The 19,808-nt window shown below is 39.1% G+C and overlaps 1 protein-coding gene across 15 annotated transcripts in view; it reads right to left on the bottom strand.

The window, feature by feature from the left end:
* DLG2 (discs large MAGUK scaffold protein 2) overlaps positions 1-19,808 on the bottom strand; it is a 2,323,126-nt gene that overhangs the window by 620,083 nt on the left and 1,683,235 nt on the right. For all 15 annotated transcript variants that reach the window (XM_059883216.1, XM_059883213.1, XM_059883215.1 and 12 more), the window contains one exon: positions 7,647-7,783. In XM_059883216.1, the coding sequence (XP_059739199.1) occupies positions 7,647-7,783 (137 nt within the window). The remainder of the gene's footprint in view (positions 1-7,646; positions 7,784-19,808) is intronic.

Here is a 19,808-nt window from a genome sequence, read left to right as displayed (position 1 = left end):
TTGAAAAAATAAAATAAAATTCTAGTGAATGATACTAAATGCCAAGTAGCAGGGGAAATTTAAAAAGCTGCTATTTTGATAAGGAGAATATATACTACGCATCTGGGTGACCCATGAAACAACAGAGAGTTCTGACGTTAAGGTCACTTTATTTAAAACACTAAGGGGCTTATTGCAAAGGTGACAGGAAATAAATATAGAAGTTAGATGCAATAATCCTGCCTTTTTTAAAGTGGAAGAATAATATTATAAAGAATCAAAAGAGGTTTTGTTAAAAGGGTAATCTTTGCAGAGGATAAATGGATGTACGGCAAAATTTACCGCAAGAGTGACAGGAAAAGCACAAAACATCTTAAAAGATGGAGACGTGGAGAACGGGCAAGGCATAACTTTTCAAACAAACGTGGAGGAGGAATTAACATTCATCATTGAGTTTCCAAGGGAGGAAGACTGAATAAATGGAGAGATGTATCGGGAAACACATTGTGATTTTAAGGAAAATGACGGTTAGTATCTAATAGATAGCTCCGAGAACGCATTCAGTTCTCCGTCCTTAGAGAGTTCTAGCAGAGGTGAGGCACTCCTTCCTAGGGTTGTGTTTCTGTGGTATTCTGATGCATCAGATGAGAGTTGGATGAAGACAACATATAAGACAGAAACCTTTCAGTTCTGAGATACAAGAAATACTTAGGGGAAAAAGTACCCAATTTGCAGTTGAAGAACTGAAAGGTTTATTACTAATGATCCCCACACTACCACCAAAAGATCCCTCTTACAGCAGGGTAGATGCTTTCAACTTCCTGAATTAGGGTGATCTAGCCACAGAAGTCTAAAGAAGTTAATGGAGTTTCACTTTAGGTCAGTTTACTCACAGAACTATGAATGAATTTTCCCTAAGAAGCGTGAGAGGGGAGTGGCACAAATTGTTTTAGAAAAAGAAAAGAATATCTATTTAGAGAAAAACAGTGTGGTACAGCTGGTAAATCACAAAATCTAAATTATTCACACTTCCTTTGGGGAAGGTTAGGAGAGGAGAAAGAGAAAGAAGATATAAATGCAGGGTTGTAACGGGAAGAAGAGGTGGATACAAGTGACATAAGAAGAGAATTAATAAATTGGTTGAAACAAGATAATTCATCTTTTGGGGAGGTTTCTGTTATTATTTTTTCCTGTATGCTCTCTCTCATGGTCATTTTTCTTTCCGAATTTTATAAAATGAATCATTTTCTTTCATTTCCAGATTCAGCTTGGCAGTTGCCTAGGAACTACTAATTAGGTTTTACTTATGTAAGAGGAGAGAGACCTATTATTGTTGAAGGTGCATTTTTTTTAAAACTATGCTTTAACATTCAAAACAGTTGAGGATTATGTCACAGCTATTTTGGAAATCATTCATCTACGATGAATCTCCAGAAAATGATAATGGGAAAACAGCTTGGTGCCTAGAAAATCCTTTGACAGAATTTTCTAGACTTTGTGGGGTTTTTTTTTTTATTGTTTTTAAGAATTTGAATATAAAGCTAAAAATTTAAACAGAACTTCAAGATATCAGCACACTTCTAGCATGACATTGTAATAGCAGCAGTTGAAGAAATACAAGAAGAGGTCCAGAAGAGTTATCTACACCCAAATTCTTGTAGAACAATGAGCCAAAGGTCAAATCAATCACTAACTATGACACACTATGAGAGGGAATGGCAAACCACTCCAGTATTTTTGCTGCAAGAACGCCATGAACAGTATGAAAAGGCGAAAAGATATGACACCAGAAAATGAGCCCCACTGGTCAGAAGGTATCCAATATGCTCCTCGGGAAAAGCAGAGGGCAATTACTAATAGCTCCAGAAAGAATGAAGGGGCTGGGTCAAAGACGAAATGACGCTCAGTTGCGGATGTGTCTGGTGGTGAAAGCCAAGTCCAATGCTGTAAAGAACAGTATTGCATAGGAACCTGGACTGTTAGGTCCATGAATCAAGGTAAACTGGAAGTGGTCAAGCAGGAGATAGCAAGAGTAAACTTTGCCATTTTAGGAATCAGTGAACTAAAATGGACAGGAAGAGGGGAATTTAATCCAGATGGCTATTATATCTGCTACTATGGGCAAGAATACTTTAGATGAAATGGAGTAGCCCTCAAAGTCAGCAAGAGTTCAAAATGCAGTACTTGGGTGCAATCTTAAAAATGACAGAACAATCTCGGTTCATTTCCAAAGTAAAGTATTCAACATCACAGATCCAAGGCTATGCCCCAACCACTGATGCCAAAGAAACTGAAGTTGAATGGTTCTATGAAGACCTACAAGACCTTCTAGAACTAACACCAAAAAAAGATGTCCTTTTCATCATAGGGGATTGGAATTCAAAAGTAGGAAGTTAAGAGATACCTGGAGTAACAGGTAAGTTTGGCCTTGGTGTACAAAATGAAGCAGGGCAAAGCTAATAGAGTCTTCTCAAGAGAACACACCAGTCATAGCAAACATCCTCTTACAACAACATGAGAAGACTCTACACATGAACACCACCAGATGGTCAATACCAAAATCAGGTTGATTATATTCTTTGCAGCCAAAGATGGAGAAGCTCTATACAGTCAGCAAAAACAAGACCGGGAGTTGATTGTGGCTCAGATCATGAACTCCTTATTGCAAAATTCAGACTTAAATTGAAGACAGTAGGGGAAACCACCAGGCCATTCAGGTATGACCTAAATTAAATCCCTTATGATTATACAGTGGAAGTGAGAAATAGATTCAAGAGATTAGATCTGATAGACAGAGTGCCTGAAGAGCTATGGTCGGAGGTTCATGTCAGGAGGCATTGATCAAGACCATCCCCAAGAAAAAGATAGGCAAAAAGGCAAAATGGTTGTCTGAGGAGGGCTTACAAATAGCTGAGAAAAGAACACAAGTAAAAAGCAAAGGAGAAAGGGAAAGATGTACCCAACTGAATGCAGAGTTCTAGAGAAGAGCAAGGAGAAGTAAGAAGGCCTTCTTAAATGAATGATTCAAAGAAGCAGAAGAAAGCAATAGAATGGGAAAGAATAGAGATCTTTTCAAGAAAATTGGAGAGATCAAGGGAACATTTCATGCAAAGATATGCATGATAAAGGATAGAAATGGTATGGACCTAACAGAAGCAGAAGAGATTAAGAAGAGGTGGCAAGAAAACACAGAGAACTATCCAAAAAAGTTCTTAATGATCCAGATAACCATAATGGTGTGGTCACTCACTTAGAGCCAGGCATCTTGGCATGCAAAGTCAAGTGGGCCATAGGAAGCATTACTATGAACAAAGCTAGTGGATGTGATAGAACTCCAGCTGAGCTATTTCAAATCCTAAAACAGGATGCTGTTACAGTGCTGCACTCAATATATCAGCAAATTTGGAAAACAGCAGTGGCCACACGACTGGAAAAGTCAGTTTTCATTCCAATCCCAAAGAAGGGCAATGCCAATGAATGTTCAAACCACCACACAATTGCACTCATTTCACATGCTAGCAAAGTAAGGTTCAGAGTCCTTCAAGCCAGGCTTCAACAGTACATGAACTGAGAACTTCCAGAAGTACAAGATAGGTTTAGAAAAGGCAGAGGAACCAGAGATCAAACTGCCAACATTCATTGGATTATAAAGAAAGAAAAGGAATTCCAGAAAAGCATCTTCTTTTGCTCCATTGACTATGCTAAAGCCTTTGGGTGGATCACAACAAGCTGGAAAATTCTTAAAGACATGGGAATACAAGACCATGCAGGTTAAGAAGCAACAGTTAGAACTGGACATGGAACAACGGACTGGTTCCTAATTGGGAAAGGAGTACGACAAGGCTGAACATGTGAAATGCCAGGCTGGATGAATCACAAGCTGGAATCAAGATTTCTGGGAGAAATTTCAATAACTTTAGATATGCAGATGATATCACTCTAATGGGAGAAAGTGAAGAGGAACTAAAGAGCCTCTTGATGAGGGTGAAAAAGGAGAGGGAAAAATCTGGCTTAAAACTCAATATTCAAAAACTAAGATCATGGCATCCGGTCCCAGCACTTCATGGCAAATAGAAGGGTAAAAAGTGGAAGCAGTGACAGGTTTTACTTTGGGGTCTCCAAAATCACTGCTGACAGTGACTGCAGCCATGAAATTAAAGACACTTGCTCCTTGGAAAGAAAGCTATGACAAACCTAGAAAGTGGATTAAAAAGCAGAGACATCACTGTGCCAACAAAGCCCATATAGTCAAAGCTATGGTTTTTCCAGTAGTCATGTACAGATGTGAGATTTGGACCTTAAAGAAGGCTGAGTGCCAAAGAATTGATGCTTTTGAATTGTGGTGCTGGAGTAGACACCTGAATGTCCACTGGGCTGCAAGGAGATTAAACCAGTCAGTCCTAAAGGAAATCAACCATGAAAATTCAATGGAAGGACTGATACTGAAACTGAAGCTTCAATATTTTGGCTACCTGATGTGAAGAATCAATTCATTTGAAAAGACCCTGACGCTTGGAAAGATTGAAGGCAAAAAGAGAAGAGGGCACAGAGGATGAGATGGTTAGTTAGCATTACTGACTCAACTGGACATGAATTTGAACAAACTCTGGGAGATAGTGAAAAACAGTGGAGCCTGGCAGGCTGCAGTCCATGGGATTGCAAGAGGTGGACAAGACTTAGTGACTGAACAACAACACATGTTACTCCTTCATTTTTCAACTCAGTACTATGTAGAATATGAATAGCACAGTTAATTCCATTTCTAAGTCAAGAAACAACAAACTTTGTCTTCTTGAGAGAAGTTGTAAGAGGGAGTTGCCTTATGTCCAAATAATACCTTTCTGCTTCAGAAGCAAAACATCATAGGAACCAACTTTCACATTGAAGGTAATAAAAAACAAGCAAACAAATTTCAGAACATCTCAAGAATGAAAATAGTAGGTCTTCTATATACCCCATAGCCTATAAATATCAGTATCTTTTTGTTCTTGTTCATTTGCTAAGTCATGCCCGACTCCCTGCAAACCCATGGACTGCAGCATACCAGGCTTCCCTGTCTTAAACTTAAAATTTGCTAAGAAGGTAGATCTTGTGTTATGTGTTCTTACTATTTACACACACAAAATAATAATAATAGGAAGAAGAAAAACTGTGGGAAGTGATGGATAATTTTATAACCTTGAAGGTGGTGATAGTTTCACCAGTATGTACTTATCTTCAAAGCCATGGAGTTGTATACATTAAATATGTACAGCTTTTTACAGTCAATCATACCTCTAAATTGCTTTAAAAAGAGAAAATAAAATTGCAGTGACTTCAAGTGGTAAAGAAACCAAAAACTCTTAGTTGTAACTTTGACTAAAGTCATTAATGCTACATTTTTTTTGCCCATTCAGTTTGACCATACTTTTTCTGCTGACAGAGTTCCTTCCTGCATAGTGGCTATTGCCTAGGGCATGACAGGTGCTCAATCTATTATTTTTTAGATGAAGGAATGAATGAATGATGAAGGAAGGAAAGAATTGTGATACTGGAGAAGACTCTAGGAAGGAAGTCTTCCTTTCTCAAGACTTCCTTGAGAGTCTCTTTGACTGCAAGGAGATCAAAGGTAGGAAGGAAATAATTTCCTAGAATAACAAATTCTAGGAAACACATGCAAAGACCACATTTGGTGGTTACAAGCATTTGAAATCCCATTCTATTGCTGACTCTATGACCATGGCCAAGCTAGTAAACCTCTCTATACCTCAGTTTCCCTCTGCTTATAAAAGAGGCTGTTGTGAAAAATACATGCTACATTACAGAAAAGCACTTTTAAAAGAACATGGAGCATAGTAAATGCCAAATAAATGCTAGTTATCAAGATTCGTATTAAGCTCTTATCCAGATAATTCAATACAAAAATCACTGACACCTATGAAATTAAGCCAGTGGGACTAAAAACAACCTGTCTAGAGCCCAGGGATGTGGGCATAATGAACTTTGAAGTTCAACCTCCAAAGCTTGCACATGTCTTAGAAATTACTATTCTGTTGAAATGGTAGAGGTTGATCCTTCCTAAATACTACTCATGAAAGTATTGGAGACACTGGCTCCCTGTGATAAAGACTCAAGATCCTGGTTCACAAGGGTAGACATATCACTAGATATCCTTCTTGAGAGTTATCTTCTATTGATTTTCAGTATATTATTATCCTGTAGACAATATAAAACAGCAAATGGAGATGAACAGTTTTATTACATGCAACCCCCCCCAGTATACTGCTTATAATTGCCTATATTTTGCTTTGCCTGCATGTGTGCGCTAAGTTGCTTCAGTCATGTCTGACTCTTTGTGACCCTATGGACTGTAGCCTGCCAGGTTCCTCTATCCATGGGATTCTCCAGGAAAGAATACTGGAGTGGGTTTCCATTTTTTTCCTGAGGGTATCTTCCTGACCCAGGGATCGAACTCATGTCTCCTGCGTTGGCAGGCAGGTTCTTTACCCCTAGCGCCCCCTGGGAAGCCCAGGAGTTTATTATATAACTCCATGGCTCAGAAAGGGTGGTTGTGTGTTGATGTCAACCACTGACTAAGACTCCTAAAGCCTGCAAGCAGCTGGCAAATAAAACAGTAATAAATCTGTCTGAAAGGAGAAGAGGAAGGATCCATTTATACATGTGACAGAACTCAAATTACGAAACCTTGGAAGTCAAGGACTCTGTCTATGCTGATTGAAGAAAGGAACACAGTGCCATAGAAATGTGCATATCAATAAAGCAGACAGCATTACTTCCTTTGCTAGGCAAAGTCCACCTCTTTACCAGTCTGGATTAAGTAGTCTCTCTGGCTGATAGGAGCTGGATTATATTGGAAGAACAACATATAATCTCTGTGCCTATGGAAACTGGTGAAAACTTAGATTTCTGCTCTTAAAATATCAGCCAATCAGATCCAATTATACCTGTGCTTCTGATATCTCTTACAACAAAATCTGCTCTCTCTTCTATTTTTACCAAGGTGACTGCTATGGACTGAATTGTGCTTTCTCCTCCCAAATTCTTATGTTGAAGTTCTAACACCCAACCTGACTGTATATGGAAGTAGGGTCTTTAGGAGGTAATAAATTGGGCTTCCCCGATGGCTCAGATGGTAAAGAATCCACCTGCAATGCAGGAGCCCTGGGATTGATCCCTGGGTTAGGAAGATCCATTGGAGAAGGGAATGGCAAGCCACTCTAGTAATCTTGCCTGGGAAATCCTATGGACAGAGAAGCCTGGTGGGCTACAGTCCATAGGGTCACAAAAAGTCGGACACAACTGAGCGACTAAGCACGGCACAAGGTTATTAATGAGACGACTTGAGGGTGGAGCTCTAATCTAATAGGACACATGACCTTCTGAGAAGAGATCTCTCAGGCGAGCACAGAGAAAAGGCCATGGGAGGAAGCAGCAGGAAGACACTTGTCTGCAAGCCAAGGAGAGAGACCTCACCAGAAACTGGATGGGCCAGAACTTTGCTCTGAAATTTCCCCGCTTCCAAAACTGTGAGAAAATAAAATGTGTGTTGTTTAAGTCACCTAGACTATAGTATCCTATAAAGGCAGCCTAAAATGACTATGACAGTCATACTCTGGAAAATAAGAGCCTTATAAACATACACATGGCCCTGCTTGAGTCACACTCACCATTAGTAGCCTGTCTCCTACTTGCAACCTTCCATCTTTCTGTGCAGCTCCTCCGTCGATAATTTTAGTGACATAAATACTATTGTCTCCAGGAATGTGCTGGTTTCCCACACCTCCTGCGATACTGAAGCCTAAACCTACAGAAAAGGAACAGAAAAACAAAAGCCTTGTATTGGTTTAAGAAAGTGCTATTAGTCACACTTGAACAGTCAAAAAAAATTAAGCTTTCATTTGTTACAATAGTAATAAATAACAATAAATTCTACTCCAATCAACTTTGCTCTTTAAATATTTGAAAGCTTGCTGATTAATGCTAATAAAGCAGAACCCAAGTGTAGTCCTGCCCACGTTTAGTCTATGGGCTCATCTTTGCTGATGCTGTTGTTACTCTAGCATAGCAAACAGAAGTACTGCCAATCATTTGGGTAGAGACCTAGATATTTTTGACCTTTCAAAATGAAAAGTTTAGCCATTTGAACAGTTGACAAATTCTGAGATAAAGAGCCATGAGGAAGATACATTGGATATCGGTGTAATAATTTCAGAGAGAAGATAAGGATTTGTTCATTGCTTGCCCTTCATGTTTCCTTCTCTGGGTACCTTGTCATATTTTCAGACTTCCTATTATTAACTTGTAGTTAAAAAAGAATGAACACAAATGAATTATCCCTGCACACAGTCTAAAGAATAAAGAGATTATATACTTTGACTATATTATTTTTATAGCAAACCATGAAATATCAAATCATTTTTAAACATGGAAATTATCCATTTGGAGAGAAGAATTTTACACTGCTATGCCATATAAATTTCTTCCAGTTTTATTGGTATATAATTGACATAGTACTGTATAAGATTAAGGTACATAGAATGATGATCTGATTTATATACATCATGAAATGACTGTCATAATAAGTTCAGTGAACATCCATCATATATAGATACAAAATGAAAGAAACAGAAGCAAATTTTTCCTTGTGATGAGAATCCTTAGGATTTCCTCTCTTAACTTTCTTATCTAACATACAGCAGTGTTAATTATGTTACATATTACACCCCTAGTATTATTTATCTTTTAAGTGAAAATTTGTACCGTTGTGCCTTCATCTAATTGCCCCTTCTCCTCACCCCTCAACTCTTGGTAATCACAACCTTGATCTCTTCTTCTACGATTGAGTTTGCTTGTTTTTGAAGTATAATTGACTACACCACTATGCTATTTTCTATTTATAACATAGTGATTAGATATTTCTATGCATTTCAAAATAATCACCATAGTAAGTCTAGCTACAATATGTCACTGTACAAAAATATTACACACTGACTGACTATACTCCTCACATTGTGCATTTCACAACCATGACTCATTCATTTTGCAGGTGAAAGTCTGTACCTCTTAATCTTCCTCGCCTATTTCTTGCCCACCCATCCACTTTCCTCTCCTCTGGCAACCACTTTTTTGTGATCTGTATTTAGAGCTCTGTTTCCATTTTGCTATGTTTGTTCATTTGTTTTCGTTTTTATATTTCACACGTAAGTGAAATTATACAGTATCTGTCTTTCTCTGTCTGACTTATTTCACTTAGCATAATATCCTCTAGGTCTATCCATGTCGTCACAAATTTTCATTTAAACCATGGAATGACAACAAGAATAGAGTTATTAAAAATTCATTATGAGGCCATTTTAAAAGAATAACTGATGGACTCTTTAAAAGCATAAGAAAAACCCTGTTATAAGTCAGTAATGAGACAAGTTATGATTTTATTCATTCTTTGCAATTAAATAGATAATGATAAAAAAAAAATACAAGCATAAGAACAAAAAACCTTCTCAGAATATGATTGAATACATATTCAGGACAATACTTGTAGCATATATTTTCATTGTATTTGAAAATTATTATAATTAACATGCAATTACTCAGAAAGGAAGATATAAATAAAAACTTCTATTACTAAAGACAGAAAATCTCTGTAACTTATTTGTCTTAAGCAATTACCACCCCTCCTCCAGTTTTGAAATATCACACACTTGTTTTATGAGGAAATAATCATAAAAATTTTTGGCACTTTATATAACAATAAAAAATACTCCATTTCACTATCCTTGTATTGAATAAATATTGAACAGGGCTATATGCTGTTCTTAAGATAGCATAAATAATTAGTTAATGGAAAAATAATGGCATGGTAAATTATAAAGTAACACCTCTGGAATGACATTTCAAGTGAAATGATTTTTCTATTAAATTAACTATAATAGTTAACAACAAAAGAAAAATGGATTTAAATTGGTGGGCACTTAAAGTAAGTGTTATTTAATCTCCTACTAGAGAGGTGACTATTCTGTATTGATGTTTTGACATTGTATAGCTCTATAAATGTATTTCTTTGCCTCTTATTTAAAGAATTTGTATATCAAGTGAAAGATGACCAAGAATAAATAAAATATCCCCAACTGGCATTTTCTATGAAATTGAAAATATGTATCAGCTCATATTTTCCAAAACTGTTACTTCATATTTATATATGATTATAGGGAAGTTTAAAAAACATACCAATGTTTACAAAAGCTTCATAGCCACATGCTAGGATCAATCTGCTGCCTTTACAATAATACAAAAGTCATTCCAAACTGCGGACAAAAGGTTAAAGAAAACCCAGGGACTCTGATCCACATCTACCATGCCAACAGTAAATGCCACAGCCAGTCTGAGTTACAGAAGAGCTAAGAAAACGAATTACCACTGCAAACAAGGGTAAGTCCAACAAAGGGAATAACTATGTAGTTGACATTTGAAGTTGAAGATTTTACCAAGACAATAAAATCACTATGGATACTGTAGACATAAATCTACCAGCTAAAAAGGAAATAACTTTTCCCCTCTAAGATTAGACTTAAGTACTTCTTAACTGGTGATTTTGCTTAAGATGAAGTAAAGTAATTTTAGTAAGAGCTAGAGAACTGCTCTAAAGGTACAGAACTACACATTTTCCCTGATTTCTCTTACTTAGATGGAACATGGCTATATTTAAAAATAATCAATATTTGCTCAACATTCAACCATTCAATTTAACATGATAAGTTAAATGTATAGCTTATGTCTATATCCAGAAGACAAGGTTATTTACAGGCAGAAGTATCCATCTGTGTTATAAAATAGAATCTGGTCCTGTCTATCCATCCATCCATTCACTTATTCATTCACTCACTCACTCACATATCCATTCATTCAACAAGCATCTCCTGAGTGCATACCATGCATTGTAAAACCAGTTGCTATTAACTGCAGCCAACATAAATGTAAAAAAATGGATTGATCAGAAACACTATAGAAATAATGATCCATGAGTTCATAAAAGTAAGCGTGGTTGAACCTGGCTGAAGCAATGCTCTAAACTTAGCTGATGGTACTGATTTTTGGAAGGCTGCTCTGTGGGCTTCCACATGTGGAAGACACATGTGGGCTAGTCCCACCGAGCAATAAGCCCAAATTCAAATCATGAGTTTGGAGGCACTGGCTTCCTTATACACACTCTGCTAAAACAGGGGTAGTCTGTCTACTTTATAGGACCATTGTCTCCCTTCATGTGCTCATACTTCACTCCTTCAATCCACTCTAGACACACTGACGGCCTTGACATTTCTAGAACACACCAGACACCCTTCCATCTCAAGGTATTTGCTCTAGCTGTTACTGTTGCCTGGAACACGCTGCCTTCAAGGCATGGTAAAAATTTCAGTTTCTCTGGAAGCCTGACTCTGACCCGTCTGTTTAATAACTGTCCCCTAACAATCCACCCCACCTCCTTATCCTGCTCTATTCTCAATGTCCCTTAGCACTTACCACATTGTAATATACTAGATAAATCATCTATATATTTTTATTTTATTTTTTTATTGTCCATCTTCTTGGTGAAAATATAAACTCCGGATGACAGGGATTTTTAATGGTTTCATGCTACGCAGTAGAACAAGGGTAGGTACATAGTTACCTCTTAAATACACACTAAATGAAAGAATGGATAAGCAAATGAATAGAAGACCACAAGGAAAGCCACCTGTCTCTGAGAAAGATCCCCTTAAAGAGGAAGCTGGTGGCTTTGAAGAGAGGGGGACATCTGAGAAAGCGGGTGTCCTCAGCTAGATTTGATAACTGTATGGGGCGGGCCGTTGCCGCACGTGCAGTCTGGTTACCTCCCCATCTTAGTCTACACAGGGTTTATGGCAACCACTGGGAATGCAAGAGGGTAACAGCAGAGGCATCCTCGAGTCCTGACCATTCCATCCACTGACTGTGTGAACTGCAGTCCCAGCCTCCTAATCTGTAACAGGGGAATAAGTATATCTATGCTCTAGAGTAATTGGCACATACTAGAGATTCTTTTTTTCAAAATTTCTTTTAAAAATATTTACACAGTTTTGAAAGGTTACATTCCATTTGCAGTTATTACAAAACAGATTCTTTTAAAAAATATTTATTTATTTGGCCATGTTGGTCTAGGTGCGGCAGATGGGATCTTCCGCTGCGGCGTGAGGGCTTCTCTCTGGTTGTGGCTCATGAGCTTAGCCACCCCAAGGCATGTGGGATCTTAGTTCCCCAGCCAGAGATCGAACCTGTGTCCCCCACATTGGAAGGCAGATTCTCTAACACTGGACCACCAGGGAAGTTGCACACAATAGATTCTTTTTTTTTTTTTTCCCATGCTGTAATGGGTGTATTTATTTAAGGTAATGCGAGCTGCTGTAACAGATAAACCCAGAGATTATTGTATGGATTGGGAACAGACATTTATTTCTTGCTTGTGTAAAGTCAAATGGCAGGAGGAGGGAGCCCCACCCATCACGGTTCCTCAGGGACAGGGTAACAGAGGCTCCGTCATCTTCAGATTGTGACTCCCAAGGTCACCTCAGCCTCGGAAGATCCCACAGCAGGTTTCACGGACCAGGGCTCAGTCTGTATGTAACTTACACCCATATTCCACTGGCCAGAACTGGGTCAGAGGGCCCCACCTCAGGGCCGTTGCATGTGCTGTGCCTTCTGCCTGGAACATCCTTCCTCCCAATAGATTCTTGATAAATAAAAATTCTCTGCTTCAGTAAGCTCTCAAGTTGTTTGGAAAAACGAATACCTAAGCATCTTGACATAACTTAACTGGTTAGGATAAGTTCTATCATGGTACTATGATATGTGAGGACAGAGGGGACCATGACTTACTTCTAGAAGAGCAGGAGAAATCAGCAAAAGGTTTAGCAATCAGGCTGGGTCTTCAATATTGAGTTTGAACTGATAAAAGAGAATGCATTTTTCAAACCAATACATCCAGACTGACTCAGTGACTAAAGAGTCAGCTGCCCTGACTTAGATCACAAAATGTTCATAAAATCCCAGTTCCCCTGTGCTGTAAATTGAGACAGAAATGCCTAGCAAACACTCAAAACCTATATTATGGTAAGACAGATAAGCTAGAGTGGTCCCTAACAAGATAAATACAATGACTAGTATAAAGATTTGATTAAGGAACACCGGTTTTTGTTAAGTGACAAATTTAGAGAATCGCTTACAGCACTGAAAAGATGTGTCCATGATAAACAAATAGCCCCGGATCATCAGGAGATAGCAAACTAATCAATTATAAAATAAACTCAGTGACAAGAGTTGGTAGGTCTCATCCTAAAAACTGAGCCTAGCACTATTGACTGTGAAATGTTTGGCTCTTAAGGATAATACTAAACAAGCCTGGGCATGTGTCAGTATTAAAGAAAGTGGACATAAAATGAGTATGAAAATCACAAAGGAAGTAAAATCAGTGGATATTTTAGTACTCTGGCAAAGGGAGAAAGCAAGTGAAATTTAAACACCTAATTCTCCAAATTAAAAACTGATCCATTTGACAAACATGTGATGTGCAAATAATTTCAGGATTACTTCCAGTGCATAAAGCTGGCTTCCTCTTTGCATATCGCCCGCATATCCCCAAATTGTATATCCTCAGGTCAACTTCAGGGATGCAGGCACAGGGAATGGATTATCTACACGCTGTATAAAGCCTTTAACTTAACCTTTTCCAACGCAGTCTTTCCCTCCTCCTGTAAAAAAAAGGACACGAAGAATCCCAGTTCACCCTTTCCCCTTGTCTGACGGTGCTGAGGAGCAGGTGTCAGTGAGAGAGGGAAGCCTGAAGGAGGAAGCCTTGGGAGCACAGACTTATACTGCGTGGGAGAAGCTTAGAATAAAACCCCCAAAGCTTGTAAGAGTCATGTGATTACAAAGTAGCCACGCAGTCTTTTTTGGACAGTACAGTAGGAATTATTGGCAGGCATGAGTAAGGAAGGGATAGTGCCGAGGCTCTGAGTGCAGGGTCCACCATTTGTCCAGGGGGCCATGATTAGGGATGTGTTGATATTTGACCCCACAGCCATCTGAGATGAGCTGCTTTTCTGCCACTGTGTTTTCAAATTCATCCGTGTCAAATGGCTCAGTAGTAAAGAGTCTGCCTGCCAGTGTAGGAGACGCAGGTTCAACCCCTGATCCTGGGAGATCCCATATGTGGCGGAGCAACTGGGCCCAGGGCCACAACTATCAAGCCTGTGCTCTGGAGCCCCAGAGCTGCAAGTACTGAAGCCCGTGCACCCGAGAGCCTCCGCTCTGCAACAAGAGAAGCCGCTGCAGTAAGAAGCCCACGCACCGCATCTAGACAAAAGCCCACACAGCAATGAAGACCAAGCACACTCAAAAATGTATAAATAAAATTGCAAAAAAAAAAAAAAAAAAAAAACCTTAGTAAGTCCTCACTTCTCAGAGATGCGGATCTTCTGGTGGCCAGGGAACATGAACTTGGCCCTGGGGAAGGCCTCAGTTACACGTTCCTTGCTCTGCATCTTGGTGAGGATGGACATTATGACTTGGCTCCTATGGATCCTGACCACTGTGCCTTTCCAAAGGCACCGCGCATACCTGTCTGGAGACCATCAGCTCCGGCACAGGGCAATAGTCTTTATGGGCATAAAGAGCTATGTCCCATGACGTCTTATGATCACTCAATAACTTGGTTCAACTTCATTTTATATGACTTTATCAGGTGGACTTTGAGGCATCTCCAAAACTTTAGCATTATTATATTAAGCTGACTGCTTCTGTCATAGTTTATCTAGGATCTGCAACACAAGGTGTTTAGCGGTTTACAAAACAACAACAAAACCAAATCTATAGTGGTATTCTGTACACTCTACTACGTTATCTTATTAAAGGAAATACAGAATCCAGCCTAAAGCCTCACAGGCCTTGTTTGGGAAAACTTCTGAACATGCATGCATTTCAGTGGACAAATGAAACAAAAAACTTTATCTGTGGGTCTAGTCTACACAGATAACAGACGATTTTACATCTTTCCTTTAGGAAAAAAAACCTTTGCTTAAAAAAATACCAGAATGTGCTTTTCATTTTGAGAGAATAATTTATCTCATTGGGTGTTATAGGTATGATTATTAAAGAGCAAAGCTGTATTTTCTTACTCTCTGGATTCTTCCTGGCCTCAAAAGACAAAGTTTGGAACTGAAAGAAGGGTTCTATTTTAAATTTGTACAGCACCGGCTAGGTAGGCTCAAACCTACTTAAGGGTCTCTCATAGAGCACGCAATTAACTCACTACAGTCAATGTTCCAAACTTTTCTTCTATGGACCTCAAAATACCTACTCATACTTTCAGCCTAAAACCAGGACTATTTTATTATGAAAAGTCTCCATGTCTATACCTACCGTTTCTCAAAGCAATGAGCAACATTCTTGTTTGCAAACCTAAATCTTCTCCTTCACCCTATAATTTTATTCATTATTCTTGTTTTCCTCTCTAGAATATTCAGTCTCTTACCATCAATGCTTTTATTCTGTTCCAGCTTTGACCATACTTCTGTCTTACCTAAAAAGACCTTCTCTTCAACTTACTGCAGCCTCTTTTACTGAAAGAGCTGGAGTTTCTAAACAGGGATCTTCACTTACTAACTTCATTTCTGTATCACATATAGCTTTCTCAGACTCTTCCATGTGACTCCATACAGTACAGTCTATTCACATGGCAATGGCTAGAGGCTGAATTATGTCTTTTCTAAAAACAGACTGAAGTCCTAAATCCTGTTAGCTGTGAGTGGTGTTAGTTACTCCGTTGTGTCTGACTCTTTGCATCCCCACGGACTGTAGCCCGCCAGGTTTCTCTGTCCATGGAATTTTCCAGGCAAGAATACTGGAGTGGGGAGCCACTCCCTTCTCCAGGGGATCTTCCTGACACAGGGATCAAACTGAGGTCTCCTACATTGCAGAAGGATCCTTTACCATCTAAGCTACCAGGGAAGCATTACCTGTGAATGTGACTTTATTTGGAACCAGGGTTTTAGCAGATGGAATCAACTTAAGATGAAGTTATACTAGATGTGAGAGTTGGACTATAAAGAAAGTTGAGCACTGAAGAATTGATGCTTTTGAACTGTGGTGTTGGAGAAGACTCTTGAGAGTCCCTTGGACTGTAAGGAGATGCAATCAGTCCATCCTAAAGGAAATCAGCCCTGAATATTCTTAGGAAGGACTGATGTTGAAGCTGAAACTCCAATACTTTGTCCATCTGATGCGAAGAACTGACTCATTTGAAAAGACCCTGATGCTAGGAAAGATTGAAGGCGGGAGGAGAAGGGGACAACGGAGGATGAGATGGTTGGATGGCATCAGTGACACAATGGACATGAGTTTGAGTAAGCTCTGGGAGTTGGTGATGGACAGGGAAACTTGGTGTGCTGCAGTCCATGGGGTTGCAGAGTCGGACACGACTGAGCCACTGAACTGAACCGATACTGGATTAATGTGAGCCCCAATCTAATGATTAGTGTCTTTATTAAAAGAGGAAATTTGAACCCAGAAACACACAGAGAAGAATGCACATGATGACAGAGACAGAGAGCAGGATAATACACCTCTAAGTCAAGAAATGCCAAGGCCTGCCAGCAACTACCAAAACCAGAGGAGAAACATGAACTAAACTCTCCCTCAGAGCCCTCCAGGAGGAATCAATCAGGTTGACATCTTGATCCCAGACCTGCAGGCTCTCGAACTATTAAGAGAATAAATTTATGTTGTTTCAAGCAACCTAATTTATGATCATTTGTTAAGCTGTGTTGTTATTGTTTAGTTACTAAGTCATGTCCGGCTCTTTTGTGACCCCATGGACCGTAGCCATCCAGGCTCCTCTGTCCATGGGATTTCCCAGGCAAGAATACTGGAGTAGATTGTCATTTCCTTCTCCAGGGGATCTTCCCAGTCCAGGAAATTGAACCTGCATCTCCTGCATTGGCAGGTGGATTCTTGACCATTGAGACACCAGGGAAGCCCATTTGTTAAAGTAGCACCAGGAAATTAACATAGCTTCTAATTCACACAGTTTAAGTAGTGCTAAGTACGTCTACCTCTTTCCTTTCCTTTATTTGCTTATTTAAAAAAATTTAATTATTTTTAAATTTTTAATTAAGTTTTAAATTGAAGGATAATTGCTTCACAGAAATTTTGTTGGTTTCTGCCAAATATCAATGTGAATCAACCATTGGCATACATATATCAACCTCTTTCTAATGAAATCATATATATACACACACAAGCCTGGGCATTTATCAACATAGTTACAGTAATTGAAACTATGAAAATGAATTCCCCACAAGAAAGAGATTATAGAGAGAAGAGGATTCTGTGGTGTGTGCCTTGAGGAATAACTATTGTTTGAGAGAAGTGAATTTGGCCTGTATCCCCAGTTTCTGATACAGCATATATGGCATGGGCTCCCAAATTTGCATTTCTAATAGGCCCTCACATGATGCTAATGCTAGTGGTATGAGGACTGCATTGTGAGAAACCCTATTTCAGAGCAATAACATAAAGACAAATAAAATGAAGTGAGAAGTAGTAAAAGAAATAAGGGAACAAACAGGGTAGTATAATACGATGAGCATAGCAATATAAAAGTAATCAGTATTTGCTCTATGTAATGCAGAAAGAACAAGGGCCTATCAGGAATTTCCAAAAGTTTGGAAGAAAATTCTGGATGACTGGGTGGGTTCCTTGCCTGCGGGAACTGTCTAGTTTGTAGTTACTTCATTCATTCCCAATAGGAGAGGATGGCATGAAATGTGTGTGTATATGTATGTGCATGCGTGTGTGCTAAGTCCCTTCAGTTGTGTCTGATTTTTTGCAACTCTATGAACTGTTAGCCTGCCAGACTCTGTCCATGGGATTCTCCAAACAAGAATTCTGGAGTCAACTGCCATGCCCTCCTCCAGGGGATCTTTCTGACCCAGGGATCAAACTTAATTTTCAAGACCACTCAAGTCTTGGCCAACTCTAAGTTGTTCATTTCTAAGTTGAACCACAGTAGCATCAATTATCTGTATCAACCTTTCACTTCTATTTGTTGGGTTGGTCAAAAAGTTCAATTATGTTTTCCCGTAAGATGTTACAGAAAAACCTGAACAAACTTTTTGGCCAATCCAATAAATAGAAAGCGGTAACTCATTCAACAAACACTTACTGGTAACTACTCATGTGTCAAGGACTGCCCAATATACACTGTGGTTATATCAGTGACTTAGAGTTTATGGTTCTTTTCTAATGGAAGGTAAGACAAGAGGCAATGAAAATCCGGTGAGGTAAGTGTTGCTAGGAGAGGAACAGGAACTGTGGGAGCATATAGGTGGGCTGACTATTTTGGCTTGGGGAGGGGTATCAGAGAAGGCTATCTGTAGGTCCTGATATCTGATCTGAGACCTAGATGAAAATAAGCCAGGCAAAAGAGAGTGGGGAGTGACCATCCTTACAGAAGGAAACATGCATTCAAACACCCAGAGTGGGGAGATAGCATGGCTCATCTGAGAAACTTACTTGAGAAATAGTTGATGTGAAAGCAATAGGTAATCTTAGGTAGAATATAGGCTGTCAGAGCAGAAGAACCATATTCCTTATACTCACTGATGTATAGCCCCTGATACTGTGCCTGGAGCATCCTATGGACAGAGGAACCTGGCGGGCTAGAGTCCGTGGGGTCACAAGGAGTTGGACGTGACTGAGCAACTAACACATACACACACACAGTGCATAATAGTTTGGGATAAATGAATGAATGGAGAGAGAAGGACTCTTTCTCCACTGAGTTAGGAGGGAAGGAGAAAAGGATGGCATAGATAAAGATTAAGATTACTGGATAATGGCAGTGCACTAAAGTAGTTGTCATCTCCAATTTACTCCGATAACAAGAAAGTGTGGTCATGGGCCAAGACGAGAGAAATGGTGAAGTCAGAGATTTAAAGAAAGTACAGAAATTTGGAAATACATATTAAGGAAGATAGAAGAAATAACTGATTAGAAAAAGGCAGAAAAGTCGCAAGGAACTGTTGATTGTCTAGTTAGGGTTTGTGACTATGAATTAATAATAGGACTATTCTAGTAATTTTTTCTTCAGCAATTCTCAGTGGTCTAGTAGTGTAAGCATAGAAAGTGCAAGCAGTTAGATTAAATCACTTTTGAAATTAGTCTTTTGTGTGTGTTGATCTTCTCTCTTCAATTTAATCCTGATCGTGGAAAGTAGAGACTGCATAAAAATAGACCATATTATGCACACTGCTGGCACATGCTGATTGTTTAGTAAATACTGGCAGGATGAGCTAATGATTGAATCATTCAAAGACCAAGTGATCGCACAGCATAGGTATACTTCTGAATATCAAGCATCCCACATTAACAGATATGTGTATATTTTAGCTGACTGCTTTAGCTTCAGAGAAGAACTGACCCCAATAATCCATATTGAGCACTTTTAATATGCCAACTCTTGCCTTGTGTGTTTGGGAATTAATGAAGTGTCTATTGTATCTAAAGAAACAATAGAGATTAGCAATGAGAGATGTATTTACTCTCTATTAAACCCAAGAATAAGCAGCACTCCCTTGCCTTCATCTTTACAAATGAAACAACCTGCTCTGATCACAGCTCACTGCTCACAGGGGGAGTATGACGAAGTGTGCTCAGATGTCCTCTTACTGGCTTACCCTCTAATGTACTTGAAATGAAACATCCTCCAAGCTTCCAGCATGAAAAATACATGAGAGGCACTGCCTCTACCTATTCACCAG

Source organism: Bos taurus, chromosome 29 (assembly GCF_002263795.3).
Source record: "Bos taurus isolate L1 Dominette 01449 registration number 42190680 breed Hereford chromosome 29, ARS-UCD2.0, whole genome shotgun sequence".
Taxonomy (NCBI): Eukaryota; Metazoa; Chordata; class Mammalia; order Artiodactyla; family Bovidae; genus Bos; species Bos taurus.
This window is presented reverse-complemented; position numbering and strand designations above follow the sequence as displayed.